The sequence below is a fragment of the Rhincodon typus genome, chromosome 19 (assembly GCF_021869965.1).
Source record: "Rhincodon typus isolate 14 chromosome 19, sRhiTyp1.1, whole genome shotgun sequence".
Taxonomy (NCBI): Eukaryota; Metazoa; Chordata; class Chondrichthyes; order Orectolobiformes; family Rhincodontidae; genus Rhincodon; species Rhincodon typus.
The window spans coordinates 8,757,877-8,772,275 of record NC_063350.1 but is presented as its reverse complement, the minus strand read 5'-3'; the positions used below and the strand labels follow the sequence as shown (position 1 = coordinate 8,772,275).

General features: G+C 41.0%; 1 protein-coding gene across 7 annotated transcripts in view; it reads left to right on the top strand.

The window, feature by feature from the left end:
- The window catches only part of LOC109938982 (casein kinase II subunit alpha), an 89,392-nt gene that overhangs the window by 23,766 nt on the left and 51,227 nt on the right, over positions 1-14,399 (top strand). For 5 of the 7 annotated variants that reach the window (XM_048608152.1, XM_020537270.2, XM_048608150.1 and 2 more), the window contains one exon: positions 3,077-3,299. In XM_048608152.1, the coding sequence (XP_048464109.1) occupies positions 3,199-3,299 (101 nt within the window). In that variant the 5' untranslated portion in view covers positions 3,077-3,198. Of the gene's footprint in view, positions 1-1,751; positions 1,916-3,076; positions 3,300-14,399 lie in introns of all 7 variants that reach the window. The other 2 variants (XM_048608147.1, XM_048608149.1) reach the window with 2 other exon arrangements.

Sequence of the window (14,399 nt, the reverse complement as noted above, 5' to 3'; positions counted from 1 at the left end):
GATCTGCAAATGTTTCAAGCTGGCACCATAAGTTGATAAGGCCTTTTTCGATTTTAAAAAAATTGTATTCTGTACCATTGTGAACACCACATTTTAGGAAAGATGTGAATGCATTGGAGAGAGTGCAGAAGCAATTTGCAAGAATGGTTTCAGGAATGAGAAATGTCAGTTATGAGGACAAATTGAAGACGTTGGGACTGTTCTCCTTGGAGGGAAGGCGGCTGAGAGGAGATTTGATAGAGGTTTTCAAAATCATGGGTGGGCTGGATACAGATAAGGAATAATTGTTCCTCCTTGTGAAAAGGACAAGAACAAGAGCGCATAGATTTAAAGTGAGTGCAAACAAAGCGAGGTTGATGTGAGGAAAACTTTTTTCACACAGCATGTACTTGGGGTATGGAATGCAATGTTTGAAAGTTTGGTGGCGGCAGTTTCAATTGAGGCATTCGGGAGGATAATGGATGTAAATGGTGCGCAGGAATATGTGAAAATGGCAGGAGATTTGTTCTACCCAGGGCCAATGTGGGCACGATAGATTGAATGACTCCAGCCACACTGTAACAGTTCTGTGATTCTGAAATTCTTTTAGGATCTTTGGCTTTATGGAGACATGGAGCAGAACAGCCAGGAAATAATCTCAAAACTTTTTAATGCTTCGAATGTTATGTAGAATTAAATCATGCAGGAAGGATGTTCATGATGACCGGGTAATTCAGAACCAGGCGTCACAGTCTTAAGGATAAGGTGTAAAGAATTTAATACTGAGATAAGGAATTTCTTCACTGAGAGACTGGTGACCTGTGGACTATGCCACCACAGAAAGCAGTTGAGGCCAAAACATGGTATGATTTCAGGAATGAGTTAGATGTAGCACTTGGAGCTAAAAGAATCAAAGGATATGGGAGAAAAGCAGGGATAGGCTATTGAATTGCTTTGCCAGTCATGATCATAATGACACAGTAGGCTTGAAGGGCCACGTGACCCACTCCTATTTTCTGTCTTTATGCTTCTATGTTAGTAATGTTAAGGCTTTGGGGAGGGTGCAAAGGAGATTTACCAGAATGATATTAGGGATGTGAAGTGTTGATTAGGAAAGAGGCTACAAAAACTGGGATTACTTTTGGACTGTGAAACGTTAAGGGGAAAAAAAAATTAGTTTTTCAAAATTGAGGGATCTTGAAAGGATAAAGAGGAGTTATTTCCATGTTTGGTGAATTAGTATACTATCTGGAAGATGCACATTTAAGATAATTATTAAAATAAAGGAGTTAGCAATCTTTTCGAAGTGGTGAACTGTCAAAATATGAAATTCAGATACAGTGGCACAGTTCAAGAAGGAATTAGACATACGTGAAATGGACAGATCTGCAGGGTTATGGCAAGAGGGTGGAGGGTGAGAACCAATTGTATTGCTCTTTAGCGCGTAACCAATAGAGACACAAGGGCTAAAAGTCCTTCTATGCTGTGAATTCATGATTCCATTACCTATTGTGCACATCTCTCCTACTGTTGTCCTGTTCCCCTGCTTCTTGCATGATGCTTCAATAGTACTGGGGGGATGCTAAGTACTTGAATTGTTTTTTTTCACACGCAAGTGCTTTAGTTGTTGTGTTGAAATTTGCAAGGTTTAATTTCCTGTTCAGTAATCAGTTATTCTGTGCAGCGTTTAGAAAGTCTGCCACCATTTCATTGATCTGTGACTCTGTCCTGCACAGATATGATTTTTTAATCTTGCAAAACGTGTTTTTCAGAAACCGAAATCGTCTGATCTGAGATCTTTTATATTCTGTTCTGCAAAGGAAAACCAAAATTCAGTTGCCGTGCTTGAAAATGGTGCTTTGCCTCTGGCTGTTGCTTGAAATGAAATTGATGTAATGAAATTTTCAAGAATTACTTCATTCACAATTTTATTCATGTAAATATGGAGTTGCTGTTACAGTTGGGGCTGATTTCAAATTTCTCAGACCAGAATAACGCATTCATTTTCTGTGACTTGCTTTAAAACTGGCAGAGATAGCAAAACATTTGTAGTTACATTCATATTTTTATTGCAGCTGTATTTCTTTTAAACCAACATTTCTAGTTATTCTTCCACCAAAGACTTCGCAGAGTCAAACCTTCTCACTCTGAGAAAGCTACACAATGTTGTCCCTGAGTAAAAACAGGCCTTGGAAAATAAATATAAATGTTGTCAAGTCTAGCCTAGTGCCTTGTTTCTAGTCTTTGAATGTGAAGGTTTCGCTGGAAACTGTTTCCTCCCAAGTTACAAAGACAGGCTTACATATGATAGGCTCAGTGCTATTTGGTGACCAAGCGCTGTATTCCCTTGAAATCTACAGGCTATAATTTCCACATAATTATTAAAGAAAACAACCATCTTTTTTACTAATCTTGTTTCATTGTTCTCTCGTCCTTGAAAGAAAATCCTCCAGTCGTCAGTATTTTCAATTTATTACCTAGGCATTAAAGTCTAGTTTTGTACATTTCAAGCTTTGCTTGTGGACTGCTGTTGTAGTCACTTTATATTGGCCTTGATTAGCCTAATATAGTATGAAATTTCTTTTATAAGAGTTACATGCACACTGTATTAAAGCCATGTCTTAAATCTGTTGCATTTTGTTTTCTACTGTAATTTATTCGGAATGTGGGAAGCCGAATGGAGTCTAGTGGTGTCACCTTGGAAGGGTTTGGACTTGTGCTATGAAAAGCCAAGTTGATAGTTTTAAGCACAACAAATATAGTTTTAAAGCAGTCAAAGTTTTTACAATAATGTTTAGCTGCATTGAAAGTTTGAATCATTATAGAGGTTCAGGAAAATAGGAATTTTTTCAGTCAAAACTGCACAGTGCAAGTGTACTGGCCAGTAAATTCAATCCCGTCACACTAGTAAATTGCACTACTCATAATCCAGTTGAATGATTTTTTTCAACCGCTCATTGATTTGAAACTTTAAATGCTTTAGCTCGTGCTTTGAGTGTATTCTGGGTTGGTATTAGACATATGAGTTTACCTTCTTGGGGCAAACATTTTGGTTTTGTCAAAATAGTTATCACATCTGTGCTTTTTTTTAAAACAGAGTGAACCACAAAAGACCCTTCCCACTCTGCTGATTGTTAGAACTGAAGATAATTATCTGCCCCCTGGCTGCTGAGCCACTCAACATCTGCTTCTGAGCTCCCCTCTGGCCTCCTATTAGACATGGCAGGACCTGTGCCAAGCAGGGCCAGAGTTTACACTGATGTAAACACACACAAACCAAGAGAATACTGGGATTACGAATCTCATGTTGTGGAATGGGGGTAAGTTCATTTTAAATCAAATTGTTTTGTTTGAGTGACTGATGATAAATGTAAGAAATATCTTGTATTTATGATCATGGTGCATTCCAAAATGCTTTACAATTAGTACATTAACTTTGTAGTCATTGTTATTTTACAGACAAATATCTAGCCACTTGGTGCCCAATAGGCATGTGAGATCAGTTATTAGATAATCTGTATTGTTGTAGGTTAAGTATAGGAAGGATATTATTAAATTGGCAAGGGTTTGGAAAAGATCTGCCAGGATCTTGCCAGGATTGGAGGGTTTGAGTTGTAAAAATAGCCTGAATAGGCCAGGACTTTATTCGCTGAAGTTTAGGAGGTTGAAGGGTGACCTTATAGAGGTCTATAAAATCATGAGGGGCATAGGTAAGGTGAATAGCAAAGATCTTTTTTCTAAGGTGGGGGGAGTTCAAAACTCGGGGTCATATTTTCAAGGTGAGAGGAGAAAGATTTAAAGGGGACATGAGGAGCAACTTTTTTATACAGTGGTTAGTGTATGGAATGAACTGCCAGAGGAAGTGATGGATGCAGGAACTGTTACAACGTTTAAAAGACATTTGGATAAGTACGTGAATAGGAAAGATTTGGAGAGATATGGACCAAACGCAGGCAAGTGGGGCTAGTTTAGTTTGGGAACCTGGTCAGCGTGGACAAGCTGGACCGAAGGCCTGTTTCCGTGCTATATGACTCTTAAGTAAATTAACATTGACCAGACTGCTAGAAGAGCTCCCTGAGTGCTATAGGAATTTTTATGCTCATGTTAGTTACTTACTACCTGGCACCAAAGCCTGTCCACCATCTATGCTTACTTTAAAAAACAATGTTCTCAGTACATCAAGCATGAAGTCACAGCAGACACAATAGAAGATTTGTACAAGAAAGCTCATGTTGCTGTTAGAGAAAACCCTGTTCATGAGAAGAAGCCGGAGAGAAGTCAAAAAAAAGAGGTGGACCTGTCCTAAAATGTCATTGGTACAAAGAAAGAATTGTATTGCTCAAAAGAAGTCCAGGTTCCTCAGAGCACAGGAACAGACTGGCTAAAGGCAACCATTCACATGTTGCCACTGTTCACAAAAATAGTAAATCTGATTTGTGTAAACTATCAAATAAATTTGAGAAAAAAACTTGGAAAAGAAAAGGCACAAATCAAGAGTGTAATGTAATGTTCTCTAGTGCCTGGATAAGTATGGCTCCATTGACAATCTCGAAGCACTATACTCTTCAGGTACTATTTTGAAGGCACTGTGTTCATTTCCTTAAGCATTTCACTGCCTTCTCCATAAGTATGCTTTGGTTTCAGTGGTTAGAAGGTACAATGCAGCAACTCACCAAGGCTTCTTGTAAAATGCATTGTAAACATTTGACCCCTACAAATCTGGAAGAGCCAGCACAGCAACCTCATGGAAACGCTATCATTTATTGGTTCCCCAACAAGTCTTTCATGAACCTGACTTGGAAATGTATTGTGATGTTTTTTTTTGTTTTTTCAAGATGACTGAATCAAAATGCCTGGAGCTACTTCTTTAAAAGCACCTATACCATATAATTGTAATAGTGCATCACTGCCTTCTCGAGCAATTAGGGGTGCCAGTGACTATATTATCTTGACAGGAAATAAAACTTCAACAGGCTACCGCATGTTTCATTTGAAACATTGCCTTCGGTTGGTGCAAAAACACTTGAGTATTGTAAGATAGTGCTACCCTAGACCTGGTGCTCCAGTCCTGTGGTTTGGCTTATTTGCAATACCCATAAAAGACTAATAATCTGAAAAGAAAGTAATCCACAATTAACTCCAAAAGAAATTGCTGGACAACTTTTCACTTTTTCAAATTTACCCTGCAACAGTCAAACCCGAAATCAACATATAATTAGGTAGGCATCACCATACAAAAAGATGAATTTTGCTTAGTAAGTGGTCAGTAAAATAAAGATACTTTACACAAAGCTGCAAAGACATCATTCCCCACACAAATGTAGTATTACGTTCAATCTTAGTCCTCCCAACTCCAGCAGGTGTGATTTCTCATGCCAGTCCTGATGGCATAGTGTCACACCAGTCCTGAGCAGCTGGTAGATGAAACATTATGTGAATAAATGTAAGCTTAACCACTTTGGTAGCAAAATCAGGAGGCTGATCGGGTGTCCTTGTACACCAATTGCTGAAAGTAAGCATGCAGGTGCAGCGGGCGATGAAGTAGACAAATGATATGTTGACCTTCAAAGCAAGAGCACTTGAATATGGGAGCACGGATATCTTGCTGCAGTTTTACAGCATCTTGTTGAGACCACGCCTGGAGTAGTGTGCGCAGTTTTGATCTCCTCATCTGATGCAAGATGTTCTTGCTTGAGGAAGTGCACCAAAGGTTTACAGATTGTTTCCTGGAATGGTAGAACTAATATATGAAAATAGTATGGACTCTTTAGGACCTGGAGAATTATGTATAATTTTGGCCCCCTTACTTGAGTGATGTATATGTATTGGAGGCACTCCAGAGGATGTTCACTAGATTGATTCCACAACTGAGGTGTTTGTCTTAAGAGAGAATGAGTAGTTTATGCTTATACTCTCGAGTTTAGAAGAATTTAGAGGAGATCTAATTGAGGTATATAAGATGCTAAAGGGGATTGACAAAGTAGATGTATAAATGTTGTTTCGTTATGAAGCACTCTAAAACAAGAGGTCATAGTTTTAGGATAAGATGTAGCAGATTTAAAGCAGAGATTAAGGGAAATTACTTCTCTCGTAGGATTGTGAATCCGTGGAATTCACTACCCCCAAGTGGTGAATGCTGGGACATTGAGTAAATTTAAGAGGAGTATATTTTTAATTAATAATGGGTTGAATGGTTATGAAGAACAAGCAGGAAAGTGGAGTTGAGGCCGAGATGAGATCAGCCACGATTGTATCAAATGGCGAACCAGGCTTGAGGGACTGAATTGCTTACTCCTGTTCCTAGTTCTTATCTTCTTGTATTCACTAAAGTTAGAAGAAACATAGAAGATAGGAGCAGGAGGAGGCCCATTCACGCCTTCGAGCCTGCTCTGCCATTCTTCACGATCATGGCTAATTGTCCTATTGAATAGCCTAATCCTGCTTTCTCCCCATAACCTTTGATCCCATTCGCCCCATGTGCTATTTCTAGTCGCCTCTTGAATTCATTCAATGATTTGGCATCAACTGCTTCCTGTGGTAATGAATTCCATAGACTCACCACTCTTTGGGTGAAGAAATGTCTCCTCATCTCCATCATAAATCATCTACCCCGAATCCTCATACTGTGACCCCTGGTTCTGGACACACCCACCATCCAGAACATCCCCCCTGCATGTACCCTGTCCAGTCCTGTTAGAATTTTATAAGTCTCTGTGAGATCTCCCCTCATTCGTCTGTTCTGGCAAAAATAATCCCAACCTAGTCAATCACTCCTCATACGTCAGACCTGTGAAGCCCAGAATTGGCCTGGTTAACCTTCGCTGCACTGCCTCGAGAGCGAGAGCAAGAGCATCCTTTCTCAGAAAAGGAGACCAAAACTGTACACAATATTCTAGGTGCAGTCTTACCAAGGCCCTGTATAACTGCAACAACACATCCCTGCTCCTGTACTCAAAACCCCTCACAATGCAGGCCAACATACCATTTGCCTTCTTTACCGCCTGCTGCACATGTATGCTTACCTTCAGCAACTGGTGCACAAGGATGCCCAGGTCCCGCTGCACGCTCACCTCTCCCAATTTACAGCCTTTTAAGGTAATAGTCTGCCGCCTTGTTTTTGCTTCCGAAGTGAATAACCTCAACATTTATCCAAATTATACTGCATCTGCCATTGATTTGCCCACTCGCTGAACCTGTCGAGATCATGCTGAAGGATCTTTGCATCCTCGTCACAGTTCACCCTCCCACCCAATTTGGTATCATTTGCAAACTTGGAGATGTTACATTTTGTTCCTCATCCAAATCATTAATATATATTGTGAATAGCTGGGGTCCCAGCACCGATCCCACTGGCACCTCACCAGTTGCTGCAAGCTGATTTGAAAAGGACCCATTAATTTCAACTCTTTGTTTCCTCTCTGCCAACTAGTTTCCTGTCCATCTCAATACACTTCCCTCAATCCTATGTGCTTTAATCTTGCACATTAAACTCTTATGTGGGACTTTGACAAACACTTCCTGGACGTCCAAATATATTACATTGACTGGCTCCTCCTTGTCAACTCTACTCGTTTCATCTTCATAGAATTCCAAAAGATTTGTCAATCATGATTTCCCTTTCAAAAATCCATACTGGCTCTGTCTGATCCTGTCACTGCTTTCTAAATGCTCTGCTATAAAATCCTTGACAGTGGATTTGAAAATTTTCCTCACTACTGATGTTAGGCTGTCCAGTCTGTAATTCCCTGTTTTCTCTCTAACTCCCTTTTTGAATATTGGAGTGACATTAGTCACCCTCCAATCTGCAGGGACTGTTCGAGAGTCTATTAGAATCCTGGAAGATGACCACCAATGTATCCACTATTTCTAGAGCTACTTCCTTAAATACTCCGGGGTGTAGATTATCTGGCCGTGGGAATTTATCAGCCTTCAACCCCAACAATTTTCCCAGCACCATTTTTCTACTAGTGTTGATCTCCCTCAGTTCTTCCCTCTCACTAAATCTTGCATCTGCCAACAATTTTGGTATCTGATTTTGTGAAGACAGAACCAAAGTGTGTATTCAGTTCCTCAGCCATTTCTTTGTTCCCCATTATACATTCCCCTGTTTCTGACTGTAGCAGACCTACATTTGTCTTTACCAATCTCTTTTTCTTCACGTACCTATCAAAACTCTTAGTGTCAGTTTTTATGGTCCCTGCAAGCTTACTTTCGAACTCTCATAGAATCCTATAAAATTCTAACAAGATTAGACAGGGTAAACACGAGAAGGATATTCTGATGACTGGGGAGTCCAGTAGCAATAGTCATTGTCTAAAGATGCAGGGTAGGCCAATTAGGATGAAGATGAGAAAGTTCTTCACTCTCAGTGGTGAGCCTATGGAACACAGAAAACAAGGCCAAAACGTTGAATGTTTTGACCGAGATAGATATACTTCTTCGGGCTAAAGGTATCAAAGGGTATGGGATGAAAGCTGGGAGAAGGCACTGTGTAGAGTTATCATCCATAATCATATTGAATGGTGGAGTGGGCTTTTCTGTGACGCTATGTTTCCAAAGGTGTTGAAACATGTGCTTCACAATGTGGTGCATTTGATGCGTTTAAGTAGTTCAGAAACTTGGATATTTTACTTTGAGAGCTGTCAAAAAGTAAATACCGTTCATGGAGCAGCCTTGTTTATTGCTTGTTTTTACTTTTAGGAATTTGGTATTGCTGAAACTGTTAAAGTAAGTTGGAATATTAATTGAATTGGTGAGGGAAGTCTCTTTCTTTTTGAATGTAATCTGTTTACATCGTTATTTGTCCTTTGAATCATTTTGTTAATTGATACCAGATTTTTACTAAAGGGTTCAGCTATATAATCAAAATTAAAATCTCTTCTGTTGCTCTCAGATGCATGATTGTGTAATTTCTCATCCACTGTATGCATGTTGGCTTTATTGGACTGAGTTGAATGCCATTTCAGCCTGGCCAGACAAGTCTACAGATTTTAGGGATGTACTTGTTGGCAGTATAGGCAATATATAACCTATAACTAAAATAGATTAACCACTAAAGCCTCTTGTGGCAAATTGTAGTGTCCCTATCACTTGGCCAGGTTAAGTGCCACCTACCATGGAGGTGCGTCAGATGAAGTACAAATGGGTGGGTTAAAAATAATTTTTAGGCGAACTACTTGCTTACAGAAAAATAAGTTTGCCTTTACAGTGTGTCTGATCTAGATTAGAGGTTAATTTCCTTTGTCTAGATTGATACATGACTGCCGTAAGGTTGTGTGGCAGTTTGCACACAGTGTTTCTGTTGGAAATGTTTTCCTCCAAGCAGAACCTTGAGCTATTCATTTTCCAGCAGCAGAGAGAGAGGCGACAGTGAGGACCAGGGGGCTGCCGGGAAGGTAAGCTTTCCCTCTTAAAAGGACTTACCTCGAGTGTTAGCGGCCTTCATTTTCCAGCAGCAGAGAGAGAGGCGACAGCGAGGACCAGGGGGCTGCCGGGAATATATTTGGGCAGCAGCCGAACCCGAGACGCTAAACGTGTAGTGTCTCCCACCCGCCGCCCTCCTCTAACCAAAAAAAAGGACTCTGAGGTGTGTTGGTAAAGTAAGGTTTTTATACTTTTTCTATTTCTTCTGTATTGTGTAATTGGTTAAAAATTTACTTTCTTTGTTTTTATTTATATATTAATTGGTTATTTGAAAGGACCATAGCAGAGAAGTATTAGTAAGTATTTAACTCATAAATTGAGATAAAGTAATAAAGTAATTAACTAAGTAGAGATGGCTGGGCAGGTGATGTGCTGTAGCTGTATGATATGGGAGCTGGCTGATCCCATTGTGAACGGCAGTGACCACATCTGCAGCAAGTGTTGGTTGCTGGAAGAACTCCGGCTCAGAGTTGAAGATCTGGAATCTGAGCTTCAAACACTGCGGCACATTCGGGAGGGGGAGAGTTACCTGGATGCTTTGTTTCAGGAGGCAGTCACACCTGGTAGATTAAATAATTCAAATTCAGTTAGTGATCAGGGACAACAGGGTGTGACTGCAAGTGAGGCAGATAGGGGGATCCTGAGTTCAGGAGTGGAGGAGCCTCAGCTTTTGACCTTATCCAACAGGTATGAGATACTTGCTGTCTGTGTGGATGAGGAAAAGGGCTGCGGGGAGGGTGAGCCAGCTCAACGTGGCACCATGGTGCAGAAGACCATTCAAGAGAGGGGAGCAAATAGACAAGTGGTAGTTATAGGGGATTCTATCGTTAGGGGGATAGATAGTATCCTTTGCAAGCCGGATCGGGAGTCCCGCATGGTGTGTTGCCTGCCCGGTGCCAGGGTGCAGGACATCTCTGACCGGCTTGAAAGGATATTGGAGCGGGAGCGGGAGGGGGAGGATCCAGTTGTTGTGGTCCACGTTGGGACTAACAACATAGGCAAGGCTAGGATGGAGGACCTGTTTGGGGATTATCAAGCACTAGAAACGAAATTAAGGAACAGGTCCTCGAGGGTCATAATCTCCGGATTACTGCCCGAGCCACGTGCAAATTGGCTTAGGGATAAGAAAATTAGGGAATTAAACACGTGGCTAAGGGAGTGGTGTGGGAAAGAGTGGTTCCATTTCATGGGGCATTGGCATCAGTTTTGGAACCGGAGGGATCTGTACCGATGGGACGGTCTCCACCTGAACCGATCTGGAACCAGTGTTCTTGCGAAAAGGATAAATAGGGTGGTCACTAGGACTTTTAAACTAGTGAGTTGGGGGGAAGGGAAAGGGAAAACGACAGAGAGTATGATGGTAAATAAAAAGGTAAGCAGCAGGTTACAATGTGTGCAGGAGGGTTTAAGTTCAAGGCAGACTATGAAAGAAGCAAAAACGAAGGATAACTCAGGAGATATTATTAGAGATGTTGGAAATCATGAGGGTAAGAAAACTAGCATAAAGGCACTTTACCTGAATGCTCGTAGCATTTGTAACAAGGTTGATGAGTTAACGGCACAAATCATTGCGAATGAATATGATTTGGTAGCCATTACGGAGACATGGTTACAGGATGGTCACGACTGGGAGTTAAATATCCAAGGGTACCAGACTATTCGGAAGGACAGACAGGAAGGTAAGGGAGGTGGTGTAGCCCTGATATTCAAGGACGCCATCAGGGCGGTGCTGAGAGATGATACAGGTTCTATGGAGAATGAGATTGAATCCATTTGGGTGGAAATTAGAAATTCTAAGAGGAAAAAGTCACTGATAGGCGTTGTCTATAGGCCACCAAATAATAACATCACATTGGGGCGGGCAATAAACAAAGAAGTAACTAATGCCTGTAAAAATGGTATGGCAATTATCATGGGGGATTTTAACCTACATGTAGATTAGTCGAACCAGCTCGGTCAGGGTAGCCTTGAGGAGGAGTTCGTTGAGTGTATCCGTGATAGTTTTCTTGACCAGTATGTAATGGAACCAACGCGGGAGCAAGCTATTCTAGACCTGGTCCTGTGTAATGAGACAGGAATAATTAATGACCTCATAGTTAGGGATCCTCTTGGAAGGAGTGATCACAGTATGGTTGAATTTAGAATACAGATGGAGAGTGTGAAGATAAAATCCAATACCAGGGTCCTGTGCTTGAACAAGGGGAACTACAATAGAATGAGGGAGGACTTGGCTAAAGTAAACTGGAAACAAAGATTTTATGGTGGGACAGTTGACGAGCAGTGGAGGACTTTCAAAGCGCTCAGCAAAAGTATATTCCAATGAGAAGGAAGGACTGTAAGAAAAGGGGTAATCTGCCATGGGTGTCTAAAGAAATAAGGGAGGCTATCAAATTGAAAGAGAAGGCATACAAAGTGGCCAAAAACAGCATGAAACTAGAAGATTGGGAAAACTTTAAAGGTCAACAGAAAACCACAAAAAGAGCTATAAAGAAAAGTAAGATAGAACATGAGAAAAAACTAGCACAGAATATAAAGACAGATAGCAAAAGTTTCTATAAATATATAAAACGAAAAAGAGTGGCTAAAGTAAACGTTGGCCCTTTAGAGGATGAGAAAGGGAACTTAGTTATGGGATATGATGAAATGGCCGAGGCATTGAACAGGTATTTTGTATCGGTCTTCACAGTGGAGGACACTAATAACATGCCAGTAATAGACAAAGAGACGAAGGTAGGTGAGGACCTGGAAACAATCATAATTACGGAAGAGGTAGTGTTGGGCAAGCTAATGGAGCTAAGAATTGATAAGTCTCCTGGCCCTGATGGAATGCATCCCAGGGTACTAAAAGAGATGGCGGGAGAAATAGCAGGTGCACTGGCGGTAATTTTCCAAACTTCACTGGACTCTGGGGCAGTCCCAGCAGATTGGAAAACAGCAAGTGTAACGCCACTGTTTAAAAAGGGAAGTAGACAAAAGATGGGGAATTATAGACCGGTTAGCTTAACCTCTGTAGTGGGGAAGATGCTTGAGTCTATTATCAAGGAAGAAATAGCAAGGCATCTTGATAGAAATTGTCCCGTTGGGCAGACGCAGCATGGGTTCATGAAGGGCAGGTCATGCTTGACAAATCTTTTGGAATTCTATGAAGACATTACGAGCGAGGTGGACAATAGGGACCCAGTGGATGTGGTGTACCTAGACTTCCAAAAGGCCTTTGACAAGGTGCCGCACAAGAGGCTACTGCATAAGATAAGGATGCATGGCATTAAGGGTAAAGTATTAGCATGGATAGAGGATTGGTTGTCTAACAGGAAGCAAAGAGTGGGGATAAATGAGTGCTATTGTAGCTGGCAGTCAGTGACTAGTGGTGTGCCTCAGGGATCGGTGTTGGGACCGCAATTATTTACAATGTATATAGATGATTTGGAGTTGGGGACCACGTGTCGGGTGTTAAAGTTTGCAGATGACACTAAGATGAGTGGCAAAGCAAAGTGTGCAGAGGACTGTGAAACTTTGCAGAGGAACATAGATACATTGAGTGAGTGGGCAAAGGTCTGGCAGATGGAATGCAATGTAAATAAATGTGAAGTCATACATTTTGGTAGGAGTAATAGTAAAAAGGATTATTGCTTGAATGGTAAAAAGTTGCAGCATGCTGCTATGCAGAGGGACCTGGGTGTCCTTGTGCATGAATCACAGAAGGTAGGTCTGCAGGTACAACAAGTAATTAGGAAGGCAAATGGAATTTTGTCCTTCATTGCTAAAGGGATTGAGATTAAAAGCAGAGAGGTTATGTTGCAGCTGTACAAGGTGCTGGTGAGGCCACACCTGGAGTACTGTGTGCAGTTTTGGTCTCCTTACTTGAGAAAGGATGTACTGGCACTGGAGGGGGTGCAAAGGAGGTTCACCTAGGTTGATTCCGGAGTTGAGGGGGTTGGCTTATGAGGAGATACTGAGTAGATTAGGATTATATTCATTGGAATTCAGAAGATTGAAGGGGGATCTTATAGAAACATATAAAATTATGAAGGGAATAGATAAGATAGAAGTAGAGAGGATGTTTCCACTGGCAGGTGAAGCTGGGACAAGAGGGCATAGCCTCAAGATTAGAGGGAGCAGATTTAGGACGAAACTGAGAAGGAATTTCTTCACCCAGAGGGTTGTTAATCTATGGAATTCCTTGCCCAGTGAAGTAGTTGACGCTACTTCAGTAAACGCTTTTTAAAAAAAAGTAGATTTTTTTTGAACAATAAAGGAATTAAGGGATACGGTGAGAACGTGGGTAAGTGGATCTGAGTCCACGAAAGGATCAGCCATGATCTTATTGAATGGCGGAGCAGGCTCGAAGGGCCAGATGGCCTACTCCTGCTCCTAGCTCTTATGTTCTTATTCTGTCGAGGCTTCTTAAATTAATGCAGAGCTAAGATAACTGTTCTTGAATGATAAATCTTCTTGGTTTGGCTAAGTTGTTTTAATATTCTTCTGGATCAAGCTGGGAAAGTTAAAAAGTACAGACTGATTAAATACAACTGATGTAGGCAGAAGTTGGCAATATGAGAAACTGAGGGTAGATTTGTGTCTGCTATTCATTGTATAATGGAGTTGACAAATCTGCTTCCATTTGAGAGTTATCAGAAGTTAAATACCCATTTTCATTTCTGCATCTTTATAGTGACTGCAAAAACCAAGGACCAAGCTGGCTGCCTGTCTAGATTAATATTCACTTGTGGTGTGGAAATTATCCTCTCACCCTCTCTGATAAAATTTACCTCTGACACACCTATCCAACATACCCACTGTTCAGCTAGGGTTTATGCTTAGAATTTGTTGGAAAATGAGTCAGGCTTCTGAATTCTGCACTTTGGCAGCTTCTTTTCCTTGGAGAGACTGCTGTACCTTTAATTGCTTTAAATTTGCATGCATTGGATTTGCTACGGTTTGCTTATTTTGTGTTACAGTCATTGTTACAGTCATTGTTACAGTCATTGTTACAGTCA